The 22,720-nt window shown below is 38.3% G+C and overlaps 1 protein-coding gene across 4 annotated transcripts in view; it reads right to left on the bottom strand.

Annotated features, from left to right (window-relative positions):
• Nucleotides 1-148: 148 nt before the first annotated feature.
• The window catches only part of EML5 (EMAP like 5), a 160,773-nt gene continuing 138,201 nt past the window's right edge, over nucleotides 149-22,720 (bottom strand). For 3 of the 4 annotated variants that reach the window (XM_060003358.1, XM_060003357.1, XM_060003356.1), the window contains 12 exons: nucleotides 19,120-19,140; nucleotides 13,212-13,385; nucleotides 12,192-12,400; nucleotides 8,401-8,558; nucleotides 6,882-6,996; nucleotides 4,593-4,781; nucleotides 4,247-4,419; nucleotides 2,428-2,590; nucleotides 2,014-2,117; nucleotides 1,098-1,251; nucleotides 548-648; nucleotides 149-258 (listed from right to left, as the gene is read on the bottom strand). In XM_060003358.1, the coding sequence (XP_059859341.1) occupies nucleotides 222-258; nucleotides 548-648; nucleotides 1,098-1,251; nucleotides 2,014-2,117; nucleotides 2,428-2,590; nucleotides 4,247-4,419; nucleotides 4,593-4,781; nucleotides 6,882-6,996; nucleotides 8,401-8,558; nucleotides 12,192-12,400; nucleotides 13,212-13,385; nucleotides 19,120-19,140 (1,598 nt within the window). In that variant the 3' untranslated portion in view covers nucleotides 149-221. The remainder of the gene's footprint in view (nucleotides 259-547; nucleotides 649-1,097; nucleotides 1,252-2,013; nucleotides 2,118-2,427; nucleotides 2,591-4,246; nucleotides 4,420-4,592; nucleotides 4,782-6,881; nucleotides 6,997-8,400; nucleotides 8,559-12,191; nucleotides 12,401-13,211; nucleotides 13,386-19,119; nucleotides 19,141-22,720) is intronic. The other variant, XM_060003359.1, reaches the window with a different exon arrangement.

Here is a 22,720-nt window from a genome sequence, read left to right as displayed (position 1 = left end):
ATTATCTGGCAGTGTATGGATTATGGACAGTTATTTAGTGCATGTAACAAATATTTTGAACTTATCAATCTTTCTACTTTAACAAATTTGGATAAATCCCTGTTACAGTCTTAAGTTAGCACCACATGACCATGCAGCGTTTGGTTCTGGTTTTTTCCTCTTGTGTAGTTCTGGTTTCTCAAGGCTGTTGCTTTATGGAGTCTTCTCAGCGTCCATATCTTTCAATGAGGCATATGTACACATTTCCAGACAAACAAACTGCAATCAGAGAAAGAACTGCAGTGAGTTCACTATATTTATAGATTTTCAGAACAGTTTACAATGTTTTAAATTAAGCTTTCAAATCATACATGTGTAAAAACTTTACTCTTTCAACTCCTTTTATTCTGTATTTACATAGTATGTGACCCCAAGGAGCCATATGGTTAGGCGACCTTTTTATGATGACTAGCTGAGTCCACAAACTGAACCTGTCAAAGAAATAGTAATAATCTCTTAACTAGTAAAAGACAGTCCCTGCTCTTCTTGGGCTGAGAAAGTTACCAACCTGCAGTCATCACCTCCAGCACTAATAACATGTCGATCACCACTGGTAAATCGAATATTTGTCACATGGGGTGAATGACCCAAGAACCTTTTGTGCTTCGCCTAAAAAACAAGAACAAAGCTCAGGGTGTGTGATGAACACAGAAGTCAAAGGTTCTTAATCAGGAGCTATTATCTCCATCATGAGTGCTGTGGAGAAAGCAGTTTGGAGCACAGCTAATGATGAAATGCTTTCTCAGAATCAGTAATGGATCTGCATTGAAAAGCATTTGAAATTTGGTAACTGATTAAAGGTTTGATAAAAGACTAATCACAGGATAGTCTGCGAAGATGGCGCAGCTTGGGGGCAAGGGGAGATAATTTCTAATAGCTTTTATTTCAGAGTAATGGATTTAGGAAGTTTGGAGAAAATTTTAGAATCACAAATTTAAAAGTATTTTCAAATCATGAGACAATAACATTTTAGCTATTATGTGGGAAAAAGTACTAATGATCAGAAGTCTAAATCAGGAGTAAAGTTGCATAAAATACTAAACCCAACGTAAACTTACAAATTTTTCAGGACATGGGAAGTCAAATAACTTAACCATGCCAAAGTCATCTCCTGTTACAAGGCTGATTCCTGAATGAGAGACGCAGGCACAGGTGACATCGGCTTTCTCAGCATGTCTGGACCAGATTCCCATAACTTCATCTCCTAGAATGCTAGAGAGAAGGAATAAAAAAATCCACCATAGCACACACAGGTTTACCATACTGAAAAAGTTTCTTGGTAATTAACCTCTGAGTACCTAGTTATGTTATTTAAACACAGGAATAAGTTATGACAAGGTGTTACCTTGTCATAAGCCTGAACCTGCCGGGATGGCACTCCCTCACCCCCGATACACACACCTTTTCTCAATGAAGTTCTATAATTTTAAGGGTTTATAGATTAATCCTTTATAAAGTCAGTTAATACTTTATGATAACTGATAGAACTATCTTAAAATTAAAAGTGTTGATGGCATTTTTCATTTTCATTGATGGTTATGCATGGTTATCTGTTCTACAGCCAGCAAATTTGAACCCATTTTATAAGGTTTCATTTCTAACAGCTGCTATCAATAGCATTCCTTTAGACAGGGAAATAATACAGTTGCCTAACAGTACCCAATACATGTTTTCATTGTCTGTTATTAAACCTACTTATGTTAAGGAAGTATCAGGGCATCTTTAAAGTCACAACTTTGATTTCCTTTAATTAAAAGAACTGATAAAGCATAGAAATATATTTGATCAAAAGGGGTCCCAGCATGAGTAAGTATATCATTGTCTTCTTAGGAAGAATTCAGGATGGTAACAAAAACTTAAAACTCAATTACTGTTCCTTAGTGGGAATGGCTCTAACTGTTCAGAAATAGGATTTTCCAGTTTTCCTTGCTGACCTTCAGTCAGCTCTTCCCTTCTGATACATGAAATATTTACCTAGTCCATGTAGCCCAAGTAATTCTGTCAATGGCAGCCTGATCCATAAGATGTTTTCCTGAAGGCACTTCATAGACATGCCGTTTATAGCAACCAGTGGAGACCTTTCATAATATTAAAATGGAACAATTCCATCATGTGAGAGGCAAAATCCAGAAGTAGTTTATAGTAAACTGGCAAAGTGCTACTTGATTTACATTTCTAACATTATTAAGACTAAAACATGACTACAAAAATCTGTGAGCAAAAAAAATGAAGAAAAGGACTGGTAAGAATAGATTAGTAAAGAATTTATGCAGAAACAGTGAATAGTAGTGAATAAAAGGCAAGAGTTGAGAAGCTCTGGAACTGAGGAGTTTTAAAAGCACTCACTAACAAAATGTAAAGACTATTCGAATAGTCTTGGTACTGTACCTGGAGATGTCTGCTATCTGCAGAGAAGTCCATTTGAATGACAAAGCTTGGAATGTCTTTGCAGTAGCTGATTCTATTAAGGGTGGGACCCAATGTTAGGTCATAAAAATCCACTGAATTCTCACTGGAACCCACTGCCAGAAACCGGGAATCTGGACTAAATCTGAACATGTAACAAAAGATTCCATGTAAAAATGCATTAGACCACATGAAATAGTATAAACATTTAAGACCACTGACTTTTCAGTTCTCAAAAATAAGTATTTGAGACAAATAATGTGTGATATGGCCTCAAACAGATTTACCTGATAGTCACAACTGTGTACACTGATATTTGTCTGTGTTACATAAAACAGAAGGTTTATATTTTACTTCAACATTAAGTGGTTCCTGAATTTTCATCTCCTAATTTCTTTAAAAATAGCTCAGTTTTTTAAAAGCCACTAACAATTTACATATATTCCTAAATTACATAATTCAGTACGATAGGATCCTTTCATCTGGAAAGATCATATCTTAAGAGCAAGGGACACAGACCAGCTTAACTCATGTAACGTTATTAGATGAAGTGATACTACTTGAAGCTTGGAAGAAGTTATTTTAAAATAATAAAGTACTATTTGCCTATCGATGATGCAAAGCAGTATGGGACAGTTCAGTTTTTTGAAAATACTCCATAAGTCTTGCTGATGTACCTTTGGGAAACTGGAGAGCTGAGGGAAGCCATAATTACTGTTTTATATACTGAAGATCTGAGGAAGGCTTCATTTGTAAAAACGGTTTTACTGGTGAAAACAGTGCAAGCTTTTGACAGACCTGGATTCAATAATCTATCTTGATCACATAGAAGTGCTCAGTAAATGGTAACCACTGTTAATATAAGCTTAAGCACTGAAAAAGGCTCAAGAAAAGTTTTAATTAATTCATAATCTGGGGCATAGATGTTCAATGACTATGGATTAAATGAATGAACTATATAGTCAGTGGAGATGAAGAGAAATAAAAGACGTTTGGGGTTATAAGTTTAATTTTTCAGGCTTTCCAAGAGATGTTTGGGGTTATAACTTTAATTTTCCAGGCTTTTTTGGGGGGGGCTGCATTGGGTCTTCGTTGCTGCATGCAGTCTTTCTCTATGTGGTGAGTGGAGGCTACTCTCTGTTGTGGTGCGCGGGCTTCTTATTGCGGTGGCTTCTCTTATTGCGGAGCACACGCTCTAGGCACACGGGCTCAGTAGTTGTGGCTCACGGGCTCTAGAGCACGGCTCAGTAGTTGTGGCGCATGGGCTTAGTTGCTCTGCAGCATGTGGGATCTTCCCCGACCAGGGCTTGAACCTGTGTCCCCTGCACTGGCAGGCGGATTCTTAACCACTGCGCCACCAGGGAAGCCCTTCCAGGCTTTTTTTTTTTGCCACGCTGTGCGGCTTGCGGTATCCTAGTTCCCTAACTAGGGATTGAACCCGGGCCATAGCAGTGAAAGCGCCAAGTCCTAACCACTGGACTGCCAGGGAAGTCCCTAATTTTCCAGACTTTTAAGGGCAGATGGAAGATAATTCTTGGCAGGATGAACTTACTGGACATGTCCAGTGTGACACTAATTCATCAAACATTCCCTGAATACTTGCTATTATAAGGCACTGTGGCTGGTGCCCAGTGGACTCATAATTTAGTAAGGAGAAGTAGCTAAGTATACAGACAGCCATATTTCAGCATACAATTTATGATGTGTTGAAATGCTACAGGCACTAAGGACCTTTTTTTCCAAATGCAAGCCGGGTCATTTAAAGAGTATCCTTGACATACCATTCCATTTGTTGACTAACCTGATATCGTGGATTGCACATCGTCTATCTCTCTTCTTTCCCCATATCTTTAGAGAGCTCACAAGTAAAATAATAAATTCTCCATTTTTCATTCCAATAGCCACCATGTCCCCTTCAGGGCTATAACACACAGTACGAGCAGCATGTCCCAAATTCACTTTGTTCAACATCTTCTGCATAAGAACCAAAAGAATCACAGAGAACTACATTAAGCAGAGTACTTACAAAGTAAACCAGTTTCTCTCCCAAGTTCTCAACACAATGCTGAGATAGTTCTTTAAGTGCTAGCAATTTAGAACTTTGCTTCTTAGAAATTGTAACATCTTTTAAAAAAAATTATACCTACTTTATCAGCAATGTCCCAGAGTCTCACTGTCCCATCTTCTGCAGCAGAAAGGAAAAAATCCCTGGAAGGATGTGTCGCCAGTCCCCATATAGGTCCATCCACATGACCGTTAACTAAAATATTACATGCTGCATTTTTCTCTCCAACTTCAATTATTTCAGCATTCCTTGTCCCTACTAGTATCTTGCCCTGAAACACAAGTGGGGCCAATATATTTAATGGAATACCACAGTTGCTCTTCTTAATAATATGAGAACGACCTTCTGGCCTATGTGATACTGTGACTTAGAATAAGAAATATACAGATCTTCCTCAACTTATGATGGGGTTGCATCTGATAAGCCCATCATAAGTTAAAAATGTCATAAGTTAGAAGTGCATTTGACACACCTAACCTATCAAACATGATAGCCTGGCCTACCTTAAACATGCTCAGGACACTTACTTGAGCCTCTAGTTGAGCAAAATCATCTAACACAAAGCCTATTTTATAATAAAGTGTTGGATACCTCATGTCGTTTATTGAATACTATCCTGAAAGTGAAAAACATAGTGGTCATCTCAGTACAGACAGCATGGCTGTAAGTGAATTGATTTTTGGCCCTTGCGGCTGACTGGGAGCTGTGGCTTGCTGCGCTGCCCGGCATCACGAGAGGATTGTACCGCACGTCACTAGCTGGGGCAAGATCAAAATTCAAAATTCGAAATATGGTTTCTACTGAATTTGTATCATTTTTGCACCATCTTAAAATCGAAAAACTTTAACTTGGGGATGGCCTATATATTTGGTCTGTCCCCGCTTACTGGCATGAAGCTCCTAAAACCCTTGGGATTTCCTAAGTGATGAACAAAAGAGGGGTATCTTTTGTTATGGACCTCACCAAAGGATGGGGGCTGGTTGCCAGGAGACCCAACTATGTGATTAGGGGTTAGGAACTGGCAGTTTCACTCTCTCCTCTCCCCACCTCGGGGATGGGAGAGGGGCTAGAAGTTGAATCAGTTACCAATAGTGAAAGATTTAATCAATTATGACTATGTAAGAAGCCTCCATAAAAACCCAAAAGGTCAGGGTTTGGAGAGCTTTCAAGTTGGTGCACACGTGGAGATGCAGGCTGAGTGGTCATGGAAGTTCCTCTCCCCTCCCCATATACCTTGCCTTGTGCAGTTCTACATCTGGCAGTTCATGAGTTATATCCTTTTACAATAAACTGGTGATCCAGTAAGTAACATGTTTCTCTGAGCTCTGTAAGCCACTCTAGCAAAATAACTGAACCCGAGGAGGGGTCGTACAACCCTCTCTAATTTACAGGCAGTGGGTCAGAAGGACAGGTAACTGACTGGTGTCTGAAGTCCAGGAGGAGTTGTTGGGAACCCCAAGCTACAGCCGGTCAGAAGCATAGGTAAGAACGTGGCATCTGAAGTGGCGGTGAGGGGAGCAGTCTTGTAGGATTGAACCTTCAACCTGTGGAATCCAATCCCTTCTCTGGCAGATACTGTCAGAACTTAGTTGAATTTTTGGACACGCTGCTGGTGTTGGAGAATTGTTTGGTGGTGTGTGGGAAGCACCCCCAAACTCAACATACACACATTGGATTTGGGTCCAAAACCAAAATAACATACTTTCAGAGAATTTTTTGCTTTGACTAATTTAGTAGCAAGCCAGCCATTAGCTCATGCAAAGCTTTCTATGGCCAGAGGCGCATCTGCAAGAGCACTGAGCCAGGCTGCATGTGCAAGCCCACGCTAAAGATAATACACCTCCCTTCTCCAGTCATCAAAGTTTTGACTTTGACTATGATATATTAGTCTGAAGATCTCCAAAGAGGTGTAAGTGCATTGGGATACAGGAAGAAAGTATTGGATTTTAGTTAAAAATAACTATAAGTAAAAGTAAGCTTAACTAATATTTAATACACAGGATAACACATGTATGTAATTTATAAATACACTTATTGTGAGTGCATGCACGGTCAAATTTTTTAGAGCAATGTGTTTTTTTAAACAAATGGAGACAGCTGCTTTAATCAAAACGAGCCAACTGGCAAATAAATTTAGCTGTCTACCAGAGTTGAATTAGCAGATGCAAGAAAATAAGGAGGTTTAGATACAGTGCTTAGGAGAACAGCTTCCTGTCTTTCTGCAAAGAAAGCAGCAGAGAAGAGGCAGAGGAAAAGCGGCAAGCAAGTCCATCTTTGAGTTATTATTCATCAAGTTGCGAAGGTGAGAGAATCACAGGAATAACTGTTTTCTACTGTCTGCTGCACTGTAATGCCTCAAGAAACATCTTACCTTGCCTCTGCACACAGAACGGACACAATCTGTGACTTGTCCTGTCTCAAGCCTGAAGGCGCGGCATCGCCTCAGTTCCTGATCCCACAGTTTGACTGCTCCTCCTTCTTTTGACCTAAGAAAATAACAACCCAAACCAAAAGAAGCATTTATTATTGGCTATTACAAATAATTTTTATTATAAACAAATACTAAATTATAAGCAGAACAGAAAAAGAGGCTCCAATCTTATATTCTTCTAAACTTTCTATGGCAATTTTTAGATATAGTGTCTCAAACATTCAGTTTAAGCAAATTTTATTTTATGAACACTTATTTTTCTGACATCAGCATAAGTTTACTTAGTACCGCCCCCTGCTCATACATCATATATCCTCTCTCATAATACTTCTTGACTGAGGAAACGTGCAAAATGGATTTTTTTGGCTGTGCATGTGGCTTGTGGGATCTTAGTTCTCCGACCAGGGGTTGAACCTGGGCCACAGAAGTGAAAGTGCCAAGTCCTATCCACTGGACCGCCAGGGAAGTCCCCAAAATGATTCTTAATGTTAAGAGGATAATGGAAATGCAAGGCTAGATAATAGGATTACGGATGCTGTGCTACAGAATATATTTTCCGGGCCAAAAGAGCAGCACATTTCTTTCCAACCATTATTATTAAATATGCTACTGAACAGTTTAGTAGGTTACTAGTGAGTAGGCGTGTGCAAGACTAGATGAGGTGTGGAAACACGAGTGTCAGAGTAATATGCAAAAGATAAATATAGCCCATTTATGTTTTTTTCTCTTATACAGTCTTCCTTTATGTGAAAAGCAAAAGCTGCTGCATATTTGTGGTTCTTTCAGTGCTGTATAGGAATGTACTTACTTCCTGGTCACATATACATTCCATTTTAACATGCATATGAATATGCTAGTAGGAAATCAATGATAAGTATCTGGTTTCCACTGGGAGATTTGAAAACCACTCAGAAAAAGACCTCTCCTCACACATTTTGAGGTCTTGTCTTAATTTTATCTAACAAGTTTGCCTCAAGCAAAAGCAAACAAGGCAAAGTTTATTTTTAGTATCCTCTCATCCTTTTCTAATACAGCAGTATGAATTTTATCCCTTAGTATCCAGTTTGAACCAAAAAGAAAGCAGGCAGTCGAGATGCATCCTGAGTCCAATGGCAAAGATTCCCCCATAGATCACCACCTGCTACTCAGCCAGTATTTATACAGGCAGAGAGGCATTAAGAAAATCAATTCCTAACCTGCAAGATAGCTACCTATCCATACCTCAGAAAAATGATCACCCAGTTGGAGTTTAGACTTACCTACAATGTGAAAAACATTGGGAGGGATTTAAGACCAGAAATAAAAATCAACAAGCTGGTGCATAAAAGGCAGTAAAGGAGAAGCATATGAGGAGGAAGGTCAGAGGATAATCCATGTGGCCTAGACATAACTAACTGCAAACCAGAGGCATCACAACGCATGAATATTCAGTAAGGCTGTGAAAAGAAAGAGGACTTACGGCCTCTCCTTGCCACCAGTGACAATAAGTCCGTCTCGAAGGGTGGTGTACATGGCAAACACAGGCCCATTGTGAGCTTTGGCCACGATTCTGCACAATATGTGGTCTTTCCACACACAGACATCTCCACTGATGGTACCTGTAAACGTCAAGTTATTCTGAAAAGGAGTGGGGAAGGGGGAGATAAACTCATGAAAAGTTCAAATAGAGTTCAAACAGCAATTCTCTATGTAAGTGTGAGCCTATGTCACTTTTTTTTTTTTGGTAGTGAAACAAGTGTTTATTAGGAGGAAAAAGGGTACGTGTGGAGAGACACATGGGTGGACTCAGAGAGAGAGTCACGCTATGTCACCTTTTTGATACACAGAGCATGGGTGGCGGGAAAACAGTAGAGTCAAGAGTCAGAAAACCTGAAATCAAGGCTTAGCTTTGCTAGGGCCATTTCCTTTTCCAGGTCTTTTGTTTATTAGCTGGAATAACTTTGGTCAAGACTTTTAACCTCTATGAGTATCAACTTTTTCAGTGTAAAATGAGGGATCTCTAAATCCGTAAGGTCTCTAAGGTCCCTTCCAATTCAAATATGCTGTAATTCTAGTTTATATCACCTCTTTGGATTGCTTCCCTCTAGCTGCCCAAGAAATAACTTAAAAGTCATTAGTAACTGAGAGTAAAAAAAAAAGAATAGGAATAGGGAGTGAAAATAACTTTTATTAGGTTTGATAAGGTATTTTGTCATGGAAAGTAAAACTATTATCTGTAGCAAAGTTGTAGTTTTTCAGAAATTGTATATGAAAATTAATATTTGCCATGATTTCTTAAAATCAAAACAGCAAAAGTTACTGCCTTTCTGCAATGAATCCAAACTAATATAAACGTGTTAAGGCACCGAAAGCTTAAGAATGACTGAGGTGCCTGAGAACTGCAGTCCTGATGCAGTTCATTTATGCAAAAGCTGGAGAAAGCAAATCCTGCGTTATGTGCTAGTTTCGTCTCATTTTAGCTTCACTTTTAGAGCAACTTGTATAAGATCCTTCACCAAAAACAATATGGAAAGAACCAATAAGAAAATAAGATTTTGGATTGTATCAAAAACAGATTTTCTTGAATCTTCCTGAGAATACTAGTTTGTAGGCTTAATTTCCCTACAATTTAATATTACTTCAAATTCTTCAGCATTTATACTTAATCTCTGTATCTTTTATTTGGAAAAAAATGATTACATTGGGTTGGCCAAAAAGTGCCTTTGGCTTTTAAGTAAAAATAAAAGACACATTTTTCATTTTCACCAAGAACTTTACTGAACAACATATTCACCTTTTTGTTCCACCACCTTCTGCCATTTTTCAGGCAACTTCATAATTTCATCTTCCCAAAATTTTTTATCTTTTTGAGCAAAGAACTGTTCCAGGTGCCTTTTACAGTCTTCCAGGGAATTGAAATTTTTCCATTAAGAGAATTTTGCAAATACCTAAATAAATGGAAATCCGAAGGTGCAATGTCTGGTGAATACCAGATCAATCAGATCAATCTGGCAGATCAATCAGAACTTCCCAGCCACACTGTAACAGTTTTTGCCTGGTCATCAAAGAAACATGTGGTCTTGTGTTATCCTGATGGAAGATTATGTGTTTTCTATTGACTAAGTCTGGATGCTTTTCGTCGAGTGCTGCTTTCAGTTGGTCTAATGGGGAGCAGTACTTGTTGGAATTAATCATTTGGTTTTCCGGAAGGAGCTCATAATAGAGGACTCCCAATCCCACCATATACACAACATCACCTTCTTTGGATGAAGACCGGCCTTTGGTGTAGTTGGTGGTGGTTCATTTCGCTTGCCCCACGATCTCTTCCATTCCACATTATTGTACAATATCCACTTTTCATAGCCCATCACAATTTATTTAAAAAATGGAACACTGTCATTATGTTTAAGTAGAGAATCGCATGCAGAAGTACGGTCAAGGTTTTTTTTCGCTTAACTTATGTGGAAGCCAAATATCAAAGCGATTCAAGCTGGTGCAAATGATTTTCAACACTTGATTTGGATATTTTCAGTAGTCGGCTATCTTCCTCGTGGTATAACGTTGATTGTTCTCAATTAATGTCTTGATTTGATCGCTATCAACTTCAACTGGTCTACCCAACCGTGGAGCACTGTCCAGCGAGAAATCTCCAGCACAAAACTTCACAAACCACTTTTGACATGTTCGATCAGTCACAGCACCTTCTCCATACACTGCACAAATCTTTTTTTTGCATTTCAGTTGCATTTTTACCTTTCTTGAAATAATAAAGCATAATAGGCCAAAAATGTGGCTTTTTTCTTCCATCTTCAATATTAAAATGGCTGCACATAAATTCACCAATTTTGATGTCTTTTTTTAAATGCACACATGTGACAGCTGTCACATACAATCTAACAAAATTGTTTCTAATGACGTTAAAGACATCTAAGTGCTAATAGAGCCATCTTACAGAAAAAACTGAATGAACCTTTTGGCCAACTCAATACTTGTCACATAGGAGCATCTTTAATTCACGCCTTATCTGCGATTGGAATGTAAAAACTAACATTTTACTTCGCCTGCTCTTTTCATAGCCCCTAGCATAGAGGATGCTCAAAAAGGCTTAAACTGAACATCAACCCATTTTGTTATATAACAAAACATTCGCACTGATTGCACTGTTGCTTCAAACATAAAAAGTCAATTATGACTAATATTCTTTTTTTTATGAAAATATTGAGAAGGTTTTTATTTAAGCAAAAGAAAAATGAACATGCAATAGTACCACTCTTTTACTTATAATTTCTAAAGGCTCCTCACATATGACTAACAGTCTAATCTTCAAGTTTATTTTCTATTGGGAATGGGCAATTGACTAAATAAGGAATTTTATACACAAAGATTAGTTAACGTACATGGGCATATTAAATGTATGCAAACACTTGAATGCATAAGCTTTTCTTCTGGAAAGAATTACTGGTCTTGTATTAAGAATCTCCACAATATTTAACTGAAGTTTGACACGGCACAACCAGCACTTTCAATGGTCTCAAAAATGTAAGTGTTCTTTAAGAATCTAGAATTATAATTTTCTTCCTTCGGGTATTACATACCCACATAAACACTTTAGTAAGAAAACCGACTTAGTTTTTTGATGCACCAAAGGATTTAAAAAGCCTGGCCAGGGCAAGGTATTAAAGGAAAGAGATGTGTCTTGTAAACCACAAGCCCAGGTGGAATGGGGGAGGGGAGGGGAGGAAATGGCTCTTGAACACTCTTTCTAGTAAACTAGACCAGGAACTGAGCTCGCCTTCTTCCCTTTAATGAGAGACACTGGCCAAGAGCACTTCCAACTACATAATAAGCAGTGAGTTAAGATGATAGGAAGCAAAGGAAATCCTAAACCAAGTACCACCTTAAATACTAGAAAAATCACGTTTCATGATTTATCTTTCTCCTATTCTGACAAATTATTATTAGGACCTAGGAGATTCAGGGTGACAGTTATAAAATTAATGAAGGTTTTTGAGAATGGCAGTGGCCCAAGGACTCAGATGTTTTATAATCCTTCTCCCTCGTTAATTCTCTTTCCCAGTCCCTGATTTCTGAAAGTATCAGAATTTGAAAGCTGAAATATATGCATGACCAGGACATATGTAAGGATTAGGGGACTAGAGTGCCATATAAACAACATTCATGTGGTTCATCTATCGTAAGGCAAGAAAATTCAAACTCGTCCAATTTGGGTAATTCACAGTTACACTACCACATGCATTTTAAGAGACATACTGCACCAAATGCAACAGCAAGCATGGTCTGCATCCGGGCATCTTGCAGTGTGCTCAGTAGCCCTTTTTTGCTAAGAAGAGCTCTTCCTGCCAATGTCCAGAACTTAACATGCTTTACTCCCACAGAGACAAACTGGGAATCTGAATCTGGTCGGAATTCTGCCACAAAAATACGTTGGTTGTGACCAGCTCTGCTGGCAATTTTGGCACCTGATAAAAAAGATACAACAAAATTTTCTAGGTTAGTATAAGAACTAAGCTAATTTTTACAGGATCAAACGGTTATTGAAAATATATAGTTCAAAAAATAAATGCTTATAAAAAGAGAGAGCAGGGAATTCCCTGGCGGTCCAGTGGTTAGACTCAGCGCTTTCACTGCTGAGGGCCCCCTGATCGGGGAACTAAGATTCCACAACTTGCGCCGGCACGGCCCCCCAAAAAAGGGAGAGGGCATGTCCCTTGCACTGCTACCTAGCAATCACATGACATACAATTAATAGTGTAGAGGCTCCTTTTTACATATTTTTGCAAGTGATGTGTGATTTATGGAAAGCTTTATTATAATTTAAGGGGCATTTTAGAAACCATATCTTATTTTTTTCTGTGTAGCTCTATGAATTTCACTTTTTTATAATGGCTATGTAACTGAAAAGTTTTGTCCAAAATGTGTTAAAGTAATATTACCCTATTGCCCTTCCATTATCACTTAACAATATAATTCACCGCATTCTCAAGTAAGATCCTCTATAACCAAATAATAATTAGCAAGACACTTACATGCATAGTTTCTTACTGAAAGAACAGTGAATCATTTATAATATTAATAACTTTCATTAGTTTATACTTTGTTTACAATTTCACTGGGTTTTGAAAGTAGAACATACCTACAACTGTGTATGGGTATTGAGTAAGGCTTAATAGTGAATAATGGTTTCAATCACCAAGTTAACACAAATATGAAATAGAAAATTCCTATCACCCCATTTTTATTTTTTAAAATTACAAAGAAAAAAATTCCTACCTTCCTGCCATCTCCAAATGGTAATTGTATGTTCTGGGTCTAGCCCCACAGATAGCAAGAGTTTTCCAGTAGCACTGAAACTAACTGAACACACTCCCTTTGAATGGTAGCATCTTAGTATAGATAAAGTCTGCTTGTTCACTGCATCCCAGATGTGGATAGAAGGAGCTGTAGCTAAACAAAGATAAAATCCCAAAGTTGTAATACACCTATTACAAATGTTTCCATTTCTAAGGCTGATGCATACTCATCTCTGAAACACAAGAGAAATATGTACCAAAGAAAGACTGTACTTAATAAAAAATAGCTCAAAACTAAGACTGAATTAAAAAGAAAGAAAGAAAAGGGAAGAGAAAGGAAAGGAAGGGAGAAAAATACAGACTACTTCCTCAGGCTATAGTCCAACTTGCACTTTTGAGAAAATAGCATTTAGACAAGCAAATTAGGTAATCATAACTTTAAACAACTTTTCAAAAAATAATGTATGTTTTAGATACACGTTAAATCTTTATATAATTATGTGGAGAAATATAAAAACATTATACACTTATGAAATACCAGGATATATTTATTACCTATTTATATGAAGGAGAGAGAGAAAGTGAATACAAATTGAGAAAGGCAGTAGGTAGGAAACCATGTGAATAGATCACAAAGGAAATCTTCAACTGCATAGGCATATATCTGGTAAAAAACTAAGTTCATATCACTTTATAAGACAGTAGTTTTGTTTTTTTTAAACAGGATTTCATGGAAGAAATTAAACTGCTAATCTTTTTAAAAAATTATATTTGTTGTTTTTTTTTTTTTTTAGATTTTTAAATTTATCTTGTCCAGCCTTTTTCTACTGCTTAAAATGTCTTCCCAGTTCTCTGTATTTCCTAGGTTAAAAAACCATAGCTTTGGACTGTCCTTTTTTCAAGAACTGCACCCTATAAAAAGGAATAGGTAAGTTCATTCAGCAGCTAATTCAGTCTCAGAACATAAGTACTTTTAGTAAAATAATCAAAATATGGAAGAGCATTTGCTTCAAATTATAAATGTGATTATAAATTTAATCTCTCCAATGATGGACTCTGCACTTAGCACGAATCCACACTCCTATCCATGATCGGCAAAGCCCTACATGACTGACTCCTGCCCCTCTCTAGGTTCATCTCAGAGGCCTTACTGCAGTCACACGGACCTTCCTGTTTCTTGATTCAGCTTTAGGGCCTCCCCAGGAGGGAGTTAACAGACGCAGGACTGAGGTTACTATCACTAGAATGGCCAGCTTGCTAGTGTGTGAGAACTTGACTTTTGAAATGTTCCCTATGTTGATAAGGTTATTTTGTCCACGGGGGGCACTGAATACCTGCTTTCTTCTGGGACTATGGTATTTTACTAGTTGTGGCTTTGTGTCTATGTGACCAGCCCCCAGTAAAAACCTTGGTCTCAGAGTCCTCAGTGGGTTTCCCTGGGCAGAAACACTGCACCTGCATTGATATATCTGGCTGCTGGTAGAAGAAGCAGGTTCTGTGTGACCCCTGGAAGAGTGTGTTTTGTTTTTTTGCGGTACGCGGGCCTCTCACTGTTGTGGCCTCTCCCGTTGCGGAGCACAGGCTCCGGACGCGCAGGCTCAGTGGCCATGACTCACAGGCCCAGCCGCTCCGCGGCATGTGGGATCTTCCCGGACCGGGGCACGAACCCGTGTCCCCTGCATCGGCAGGCGGACTCTCAACCACTGCGCCACCAGGGAAGCCCTGGAGGAGTGTTTTGGAAGAGACATAGAAAGCCTGTGCCTCTATCCTCTAGGCTCCACCTGATGTGTCTTTTTCCCTTGCTGATAATTGTAATAAACTACTGCACCGTAACTATCTCTGGGTCCTGTGATTCCTTCTAGTGAATCACTGAATGTGTAGGTGGTCGTAGGATTCCCAAACCAGGCCTCAGCCTACAGCCCCCAGGTCACCCTTCAGGTATCACTGTTTTGTATCATTCTTGGCCTAGCTAAATGTTACCACCTCTGAAAAAACACTCTGTTTTGTGGCCATCGCCCTATTTGTTGTTTTTATCACATTTATCACCATCTTAGATCATGTTATTTAGGAAAAAAAGTACTTATTTATTGCCTGTCTCCCTCTAAAGCAGAAGTCAGCAAACTTCCACTGTAAAGGGTCAGAGACAAAATTGAAGGTATTATGCAGGTACTTGTGTAATAAAACAAATTTTCACAAAATTTTTATTGATGAAATTCATTGAGTGAATTTTTTTATAATATAGATCTACTAATGAGAATGAAATTTTTTGGGGGGGATAATTCACTTAAGTAGGGTTCAAAATCAGAGTTCTTTATTTTTTAAAAAAAATTACAAATGTTCATCTGATAATGATCTATAATAATTTTCAACTTTGAAAATGTCTCACACAGATAGGTACTGTCAAATATGAATATCATCCAAAAGCATATGATTTTTTTTTTTTTCTTTTGCGGTACGCAGGCCTCTCACTGTTGTGGCCTCTCCCATTGCGGAGCACAGGCTCCGGACGTGCAGGCTCAGCGGCCATGGCTCATGGGCCTAGCCGCTCCGCGGCATGTGGGATCTTCCCGGACCAGGGCACGAACCCGTGTCCCCTGCATCGGCAGGCGGACTCTCAACCACTGCGCCACCAGGGAAGCCCCAAAAGCATATGATTTTAATTGAGCATATTAATCACTTGGAAGGCATTCAGAAAATTCTATTAGAGTCTTATCTTGATATTTGCATTTTAGCATGTATTACATTGCAGAATAATAACTTTAAATTGAAGGTTAGGTGGAAGTTCCTCAATTGTACAGTTAAACAGATTTTTTAAATATGGAAATTTTCTCTATGCTTGTATCAAGATCTAAAAAATGCTGCTGGAACTGTAACTTGAGCCCAGAAAATACATTTGCTGCAAATTTGTGTGGGAATGGGAATCTCAGTTCTCATCTTAATTTTTGACAGTATGAGAAGCATATAGTGAAGTTTGGTGTTACTTGTGATTCAAAGATTAGTTGCCATCAAATGACTTTCCTGCAGTATAAGTTTCACATATAAGCACTGTAACTGAAATTGCAGGTTGTAATTGTAATTTCCCTGTTATTTCAGGTTGAATCATTAAGAAACATTATCAAGTATGCAGCAAAAACTAATTTCCAAAGCCACTGAGTTTTCCATAACAGAGACTGAGGGCAGTTCTTCTCACTCAGAAAAACTTCAGTCCTGGCTCTGAGCTACAGAAATTGCCAAAAAAACAAAAAACCCCAAAATGTTACCACTGCTAAACCACTGAACTGCTGAGGGGATAGGGCAAGTCAGGACTTTCACCTTCTATTTCTAACATAAATTAACAGAACTGATGATGGTTAAGTCTATGAGAGCAAACAAAATTAACTGTTGACTCTAAATAATAAAATATTGAAGTTCAATTACACATGATAGATTGAAATATTTTCCACAAACCACCTGCTGACAAAGAACACAATGAATAGCCATAAATGCCTTAAATGATTATAGAGGCAAACTTCAGTCACTTAAAAGTCTGCACTGATTCCTCAAATAAACAACTGGCAACATTTGTCACCCCATCAAGAGCCAAGGGAAACCATTAAAAATCATCTGCCTTTTTTTGGCTTTGTTTTTAGTGACTAGTGATGTTGTTCCCAATGTCCTCAGTTCTTCTAGCAATGGTTTTTGCCAAAAAGCTAAGAGTCTTAAGTTTATTTTCTCTGGACACTTGTCGTTGTAATCAAACATGATTTAATTAACTCACAGTAATAAACAGCTTTTCTTGATTAGCTAACAAATGAGTCATTCAGAACCTTAGGTTGTAGCCACATTTTATTTTATTTTATTTTTTGAAGAAATTCTGTTGTGATGAGATATTGTCTTAAAGTTTCTAATTTTTTCTGATTTTTGCTTTCCTGTGAACTGGGAATACTGTGATAAAGTTTAGTGTGAAAATGTTGACATATATTGTATTCTTTCAGCACAGCTATAGTATCATTGCATAATAAACACAATGTTTTACCAACTAATTTCATAACAACATAATCCACACTTCACTGTGCCTTTTGAGTTTGACATTTGAAGTCTATTTTCCTTTCCTCTCTCTTGTTTTGACATGATAGATATACCCTGGTTAAAAACCAAAAAAATGGCAGCAATGTGGATGGACCTAGAGAGTAGCATATTTAGTGAAGTAAGTCAGATAGAGAAAGACAAATACGGTATGACATGACCTATATGTAGAATCTAAAAAACAATACAAACAAATGTATATGTAAAACAGAAACAGACTCACAGACATAGAAAACAAACCAGTGGTTACCTAAGGAGACAGGAAAGAGGGGAGGGGCAAATTAGGGGTATGAGATTAAGAGATGCAAACTGCTTTGTATAAAATAGGTAAGGATATACTGTATAGCACAGGGTAATTATAGCCATTATCTTGTAATAACTTTTAGTGGAGTATAAGCTGTAAAAATATGAATCACAATGTTGTACACCTGAAACTAATATGTACATCAACTATACTTCAATAACAAAAAAATGTTGTGGAATAGCAATACACGTAGCACTCAAAACCTGTCAAGTTTTAAAAGAGAATCACTGCAATTTGCAGTGTGCTAAGCAGCAGTGGAAAGCAATGAGAGTGTTGTAAACAGTCTCTGTTGCAACTACTCAACGCTGCCATTAAAGCACAAAAGCTGCCATAGACGATATGTAACTGAATGAGCATGGCTGTGTCCAATAAAACTTTATGGATACCGAAATCTGAATTTCATATACTTTTCATGTTTTGTGAAATTTTATTCTTCTCGTGTTATTTTCCAACTACTTAAATTAATAAAAACTATACTCAATCATGGGCTGTACAAAAACACGTGCTGGACCAGATTTGGGCCAAGGGCTGTAGTTTGCTAACCCCTGCTCTTGAGTGTAGACCAAGAGAGCAAGGACCTTGCCTGTTGTGTTGAATAAATTTGTAGTTAAATAGTCAAATCACAAAATCATGCTTTACCCTGGAGGAGGGGAGGGAAATGGATACAAATCACATAAATTGGTATAAATCAAATAAATGTTTTCTTATCAAACTGCTAATTCTTACTATATTATGTAAACTGAAATACAGTTGAAAAAGCCTAGTTATTATAATATCTAAAAACAACAGGCATGCATTGTTCATCTAACAGCTTTTTAACTTCACAAAGCCACGGTCAAAATCAATAATAGGGCTTCCCTGGTGGCGCAGTGGTTGAGAGTCCGCCTGCCGATGCAGGGGACATGGGTTCGTGCCCCGGTCTGGGAGGATCCCGCATGCCGCGGAGCGGCTGGGCCCATGAGCCATGGCCACTGAGCCTGTACGTCCGGAGCCTGTGCTCCGCAACGGGAGAGGCCACAACAGTGAGAGGCCCGCGTACCGCAAAAAAAAAAAAAAAAAAAAAAAAAAAAAAAAAATCAATAATAAAAAGTTATTTTCAAATCTTTAAATGCTCTGTTGATCTAGTATGTGCAATAATTAAGATGGTTACATAAAAATAATAAATTTTTAAAAATTTTATTTCTAGGCAATACAATTTATTGATTCATATTTAAGATCAAGTTTTAGCCCCACCTTTATTCTTACCAGCTATGTGATATTGGCAAGTTAATATCTACTATGAAGAATTCTTGTGATGACTTACAACAATGCTGGGCACACTAAGAAGGTCAAAATATATTACCTTTTTTTTAAAAAAAACTTATTATTGCAGATAGGGCTCAGCATCATGACATTAAAATGCTGTATTCTTAATTTAAAAGAAATCCAAAATAGGTTCAAGTATCTTATTACTCTATAAAAATTTGGGCTATCATTACTTAACAATATGACTAAAATAGAAAATGATTAATTTCCTTACCTGACATGTCTGCTGAATCACCTATAATGGAAATATAGCAGAATAATAATTATCCATAAATACTATAAGCAAAATTTGTAAAAACTCAATTATCATAAAATGATGATTTTAAGTAATTTAAATAACTGTTATATAAAAATTAATTTTATTATGCAAAATTGAGTACACTGTAAGTAAAGCCACTAATTTCAATTATATATGCATATTAACATTCTATGCATATGACCTTTCAATCTTTGGATCAATATTTTCTTTATATATAGTGAGTCACATGAAATTTTAAATATAACAACTTAAAATAATATTGATATGGTATAAAATTGATATGACTTTATTTTGGTTTAAAAAATGCCCTGTTAACAGATCCTTTGGGCTTTAATGGATCTCTACATGCAGGGAAGAATTAGATCTAAACCTTCTGAGAGAAATGATGGCAAAAGTTAGCATGTAACTCAAGAAAAAAAAAAAGCTCTTAATTCAGGTCACAAATTAACCCCTTTCTTATTTTTTTTAATTAAACATTTTCTGTATGAGTAAAAGATTACCAAAAAAGAAAACACGAAACTCAGTATATTTGCAGTGGAAATATTTATTAACCACAATTGCAGAAGCAATAGTCTATTGCAAGAAAGAAAGCAGAAAAATTTAGCAATCTTTTCAAAATAGATGATTGTTCTGTGCTTTGGTAGAGCTTTATATCCCTATGAAGTAATTATTTCAATGACATATGTAGACCTATCGTATCCTGACCTGGAATACGAGAGAAAAGGTAATGAAGTACTTGACTCTGCTGAACAGACCAGTCAGGATATACCACTTTTAGTTTTGAACATGCTCTGATAACAACCAAATGATGAGAGGACTTGAAACTATGTCACATGAAGAATGGTTTAAAGACTGAGGGTGTTTGGTTTTGGCGATCAGGCTTATCCCAGAATATCTGCAGGGCCTGGGACAATTAAGAGTACAGATAAAGATCTAAACATCACAGGTCTAAATATTCTGGGTGCCCCAAAATGAGGACCAGTGAATTGCAATGAAAGAGAAATAAATTTTGGTTCTATATGAAGAAGCACTTTATAACAGAGCTTCCTGGGCTTCCCTCGTGGTGCAGTGGTTAAGAATCTGCCTGCCAATGCAGGGGACATGGGTTCGAACCGTGGTCTGGGAATATCCCACATGCCATGGAAAAACTAAGCCCATGTGCCACAACTACTGAGCCTGCACTCTAGAGCCCACAAGCCACAACTACTGAGTCCATGTGCCACAACTACTGAAGCACGCATGCTTAGAACCCACACACTGCAACGAAGAGCAGCCCCTGCTCGCCACTCGAGAAAGTGGCGCAACTTGAGAAAGCCTGCGTGCAGCAACGAAGACCCAACACAGCCAAAAAAAATAAATAAAATAAATAAGTTTATTTAAAAAAACAAACAAACAGAGCTTCCTAAGGAGAGGTTAGGTTACTCTGTTAGGCATCAAGTGATAATGGGGTTCAAGCACGTGTAGGAGGATCCTTAATCAAATATGTAAAAAAGGAAATTCAAACATCTAATGATGGACAGCTAATGATGGATAAAATGATATATTTGGCTCTGAGATTCCAAGAAAAAAGAAAAGTTTGAATGTAACTGGCTAAAATACCACAAAAGCAAATATTTCAGTTCCTCTATGATTTATATGACTTTTTAACAAAGAGAACCATATGCATTTTAGAAAGTGTTTTCGTGCTTTGTGGGTTTTAAACAAGCCTGGCATGCAAAGTACCTACTGATTCAATTTTCTTTAGGTTCAGAAGAGAAAAAGTCTCTTACTCTTTGATCTTCTCTTGAGTCTTTCTTACACTTAATTAGGCATCACTAAAGATTTTTATGTCTTGTGGAATGGTACAAGTAGGGCAAGGCACAGAACTACATACATGATCTAAAATCCATCTCTGTACTGGCTGAACTTTGACTTGGAAGGAGAAAGAGGGGGAGATAATTAGCCATTCCACATTCTCTATAGTGTTGCCTTTCAACAAAAGGGAAAGAATACAAATATCAAATCATGCATTTGAAACTAACATAATATTTTATGTCAATTATATCTCAATTTTAAAAAAGGAAAGAAGTAGAGGTCAAATTTTATGAAAGATTAATTTGTGACATTTCTTAATCAAAAGAGAAAACTATAGCCCTAATATGTTAAACAAAGTTGCTTTTTTTTTTTTTTTTTTTGCGGTACGCAGGCCTCTCACTGTTATGGCCTCTCCCGTTGCGGAGCACAGGCTCCGGACTCGCAGGCTCAGCGGCCATGGCTCAAGGGCCCAGCCGCTCTGCGGCATGTGGGATCTTCCCGGACCAGGGCACGAACCTGCGTCCCCTGCATCGGCAGGCGGACTCCCAACCACTGCGCCACCAGGGAAGCCCCCAAAGTTGCTTTTTTAAAGGGAGAAAAGGGGAAAGAAAAGGAGAAGGAGCAAAGCTGGGAAATGGAAGAACCATGCCTTCTAGGATTCCATTCATAGAATGTAAATTCCACTAACAGAGATTTTGTCTTTTTGTAAGCTGCTTATACCCCGAGCACCAAGAACAATACCTTGCACGTGGCAGATACTCAGTAAATTTGTTGAATAAATGAACTTAATAAAAATTAACTGATCAATAACTATATGCCAAGAGGCACTAAACATGATGCTTTCATGACCAAAATGGTAACTTGGTCTCTCATTCCTCATGCAAAGTGAAAAGAAGACTTCAATTTCAAAAACTTAGTGTGAAAATGGGCTAGATCTACGTATTTATATTCAAAGATTAGAAAGGCTGGATCAAGAGGCAGAATAGAAGGATGTGGAGCTCACCTTCTCCTACAAATACATCAGAACTACATCTACATGTGGAACCCTTCTCACAGAATACCTGCTGAACACCAGCAGATCTCATAAAACCAAAGTTGCAAGAAAGATCACCACGTAACCAGGTAGGATGAAAGAAAAAAAAAAAAAAGAATCAGGACAGGACCTGTGCCCTGGCAGAGAGCTATGAAAGAGGAAAGATTCCCTCACCCTGGGAAGTCTCTTCACTGGTGGTGAGATCAGCTGGGACAGAAAGGGAGCTTCAGAGGCTCAGAGAAGAGTAGAGCAGCCGGTTTACAGCAGGCAGAACAGATAGAGACCAATACAGAGGGTCCTGGCCACCTCCCTGCCCTCCCCAGCCTGAGATGTGCATCTGCTGGTGTGTGCGGGGGTGCTGGGCACTGAAACTTGGGTTTCAGAGGACAGATCTGGGGAGAGGACTGGCATTGGTTGTGTGGAGACAGCCTGAAGGGGCTGAAGTGTGGTCCAAGCCACAATCAGGGGTGTGCGCAGGAAGGAGCTTGGGTCTGCCACTGAAGTCCCATTGTTAATGCTCAAGGGGAGGGGCAGGGCCCCTGCCATAGCAGCCTCCCCTTCTTGGAGTGCTCGTGGTGGTGCAGCTCTGCCTCTTTGAGCTCTGGGAGAGTGTAAGCACCAGAGGATTGTCCATACTTGGAGGCAGGGCTGAAATCCAAACCGATCCCCACGGGCCGTGTGACTTTGGAAGCAGCGCTGAAATCTGAGTGCCCCAGAGGTTGTGGGATC

The sequence above is a fragment of the Delphinus delphis genome, chromosome 2 (assembly GCF_949987515.2).
Source record: "Delphinus delphis chromosome 2, mDelDel1.2, whole genome shotgun sequence".
NCBI lineage: Eukaryota > Metazoa > Chordata > Mammalia > Artiodactyla > Delphinidae > Delphinus > Delphinus delphis.
This window is presented reverse-complemented; position numbering and strand designations above follow the sequence as displayed.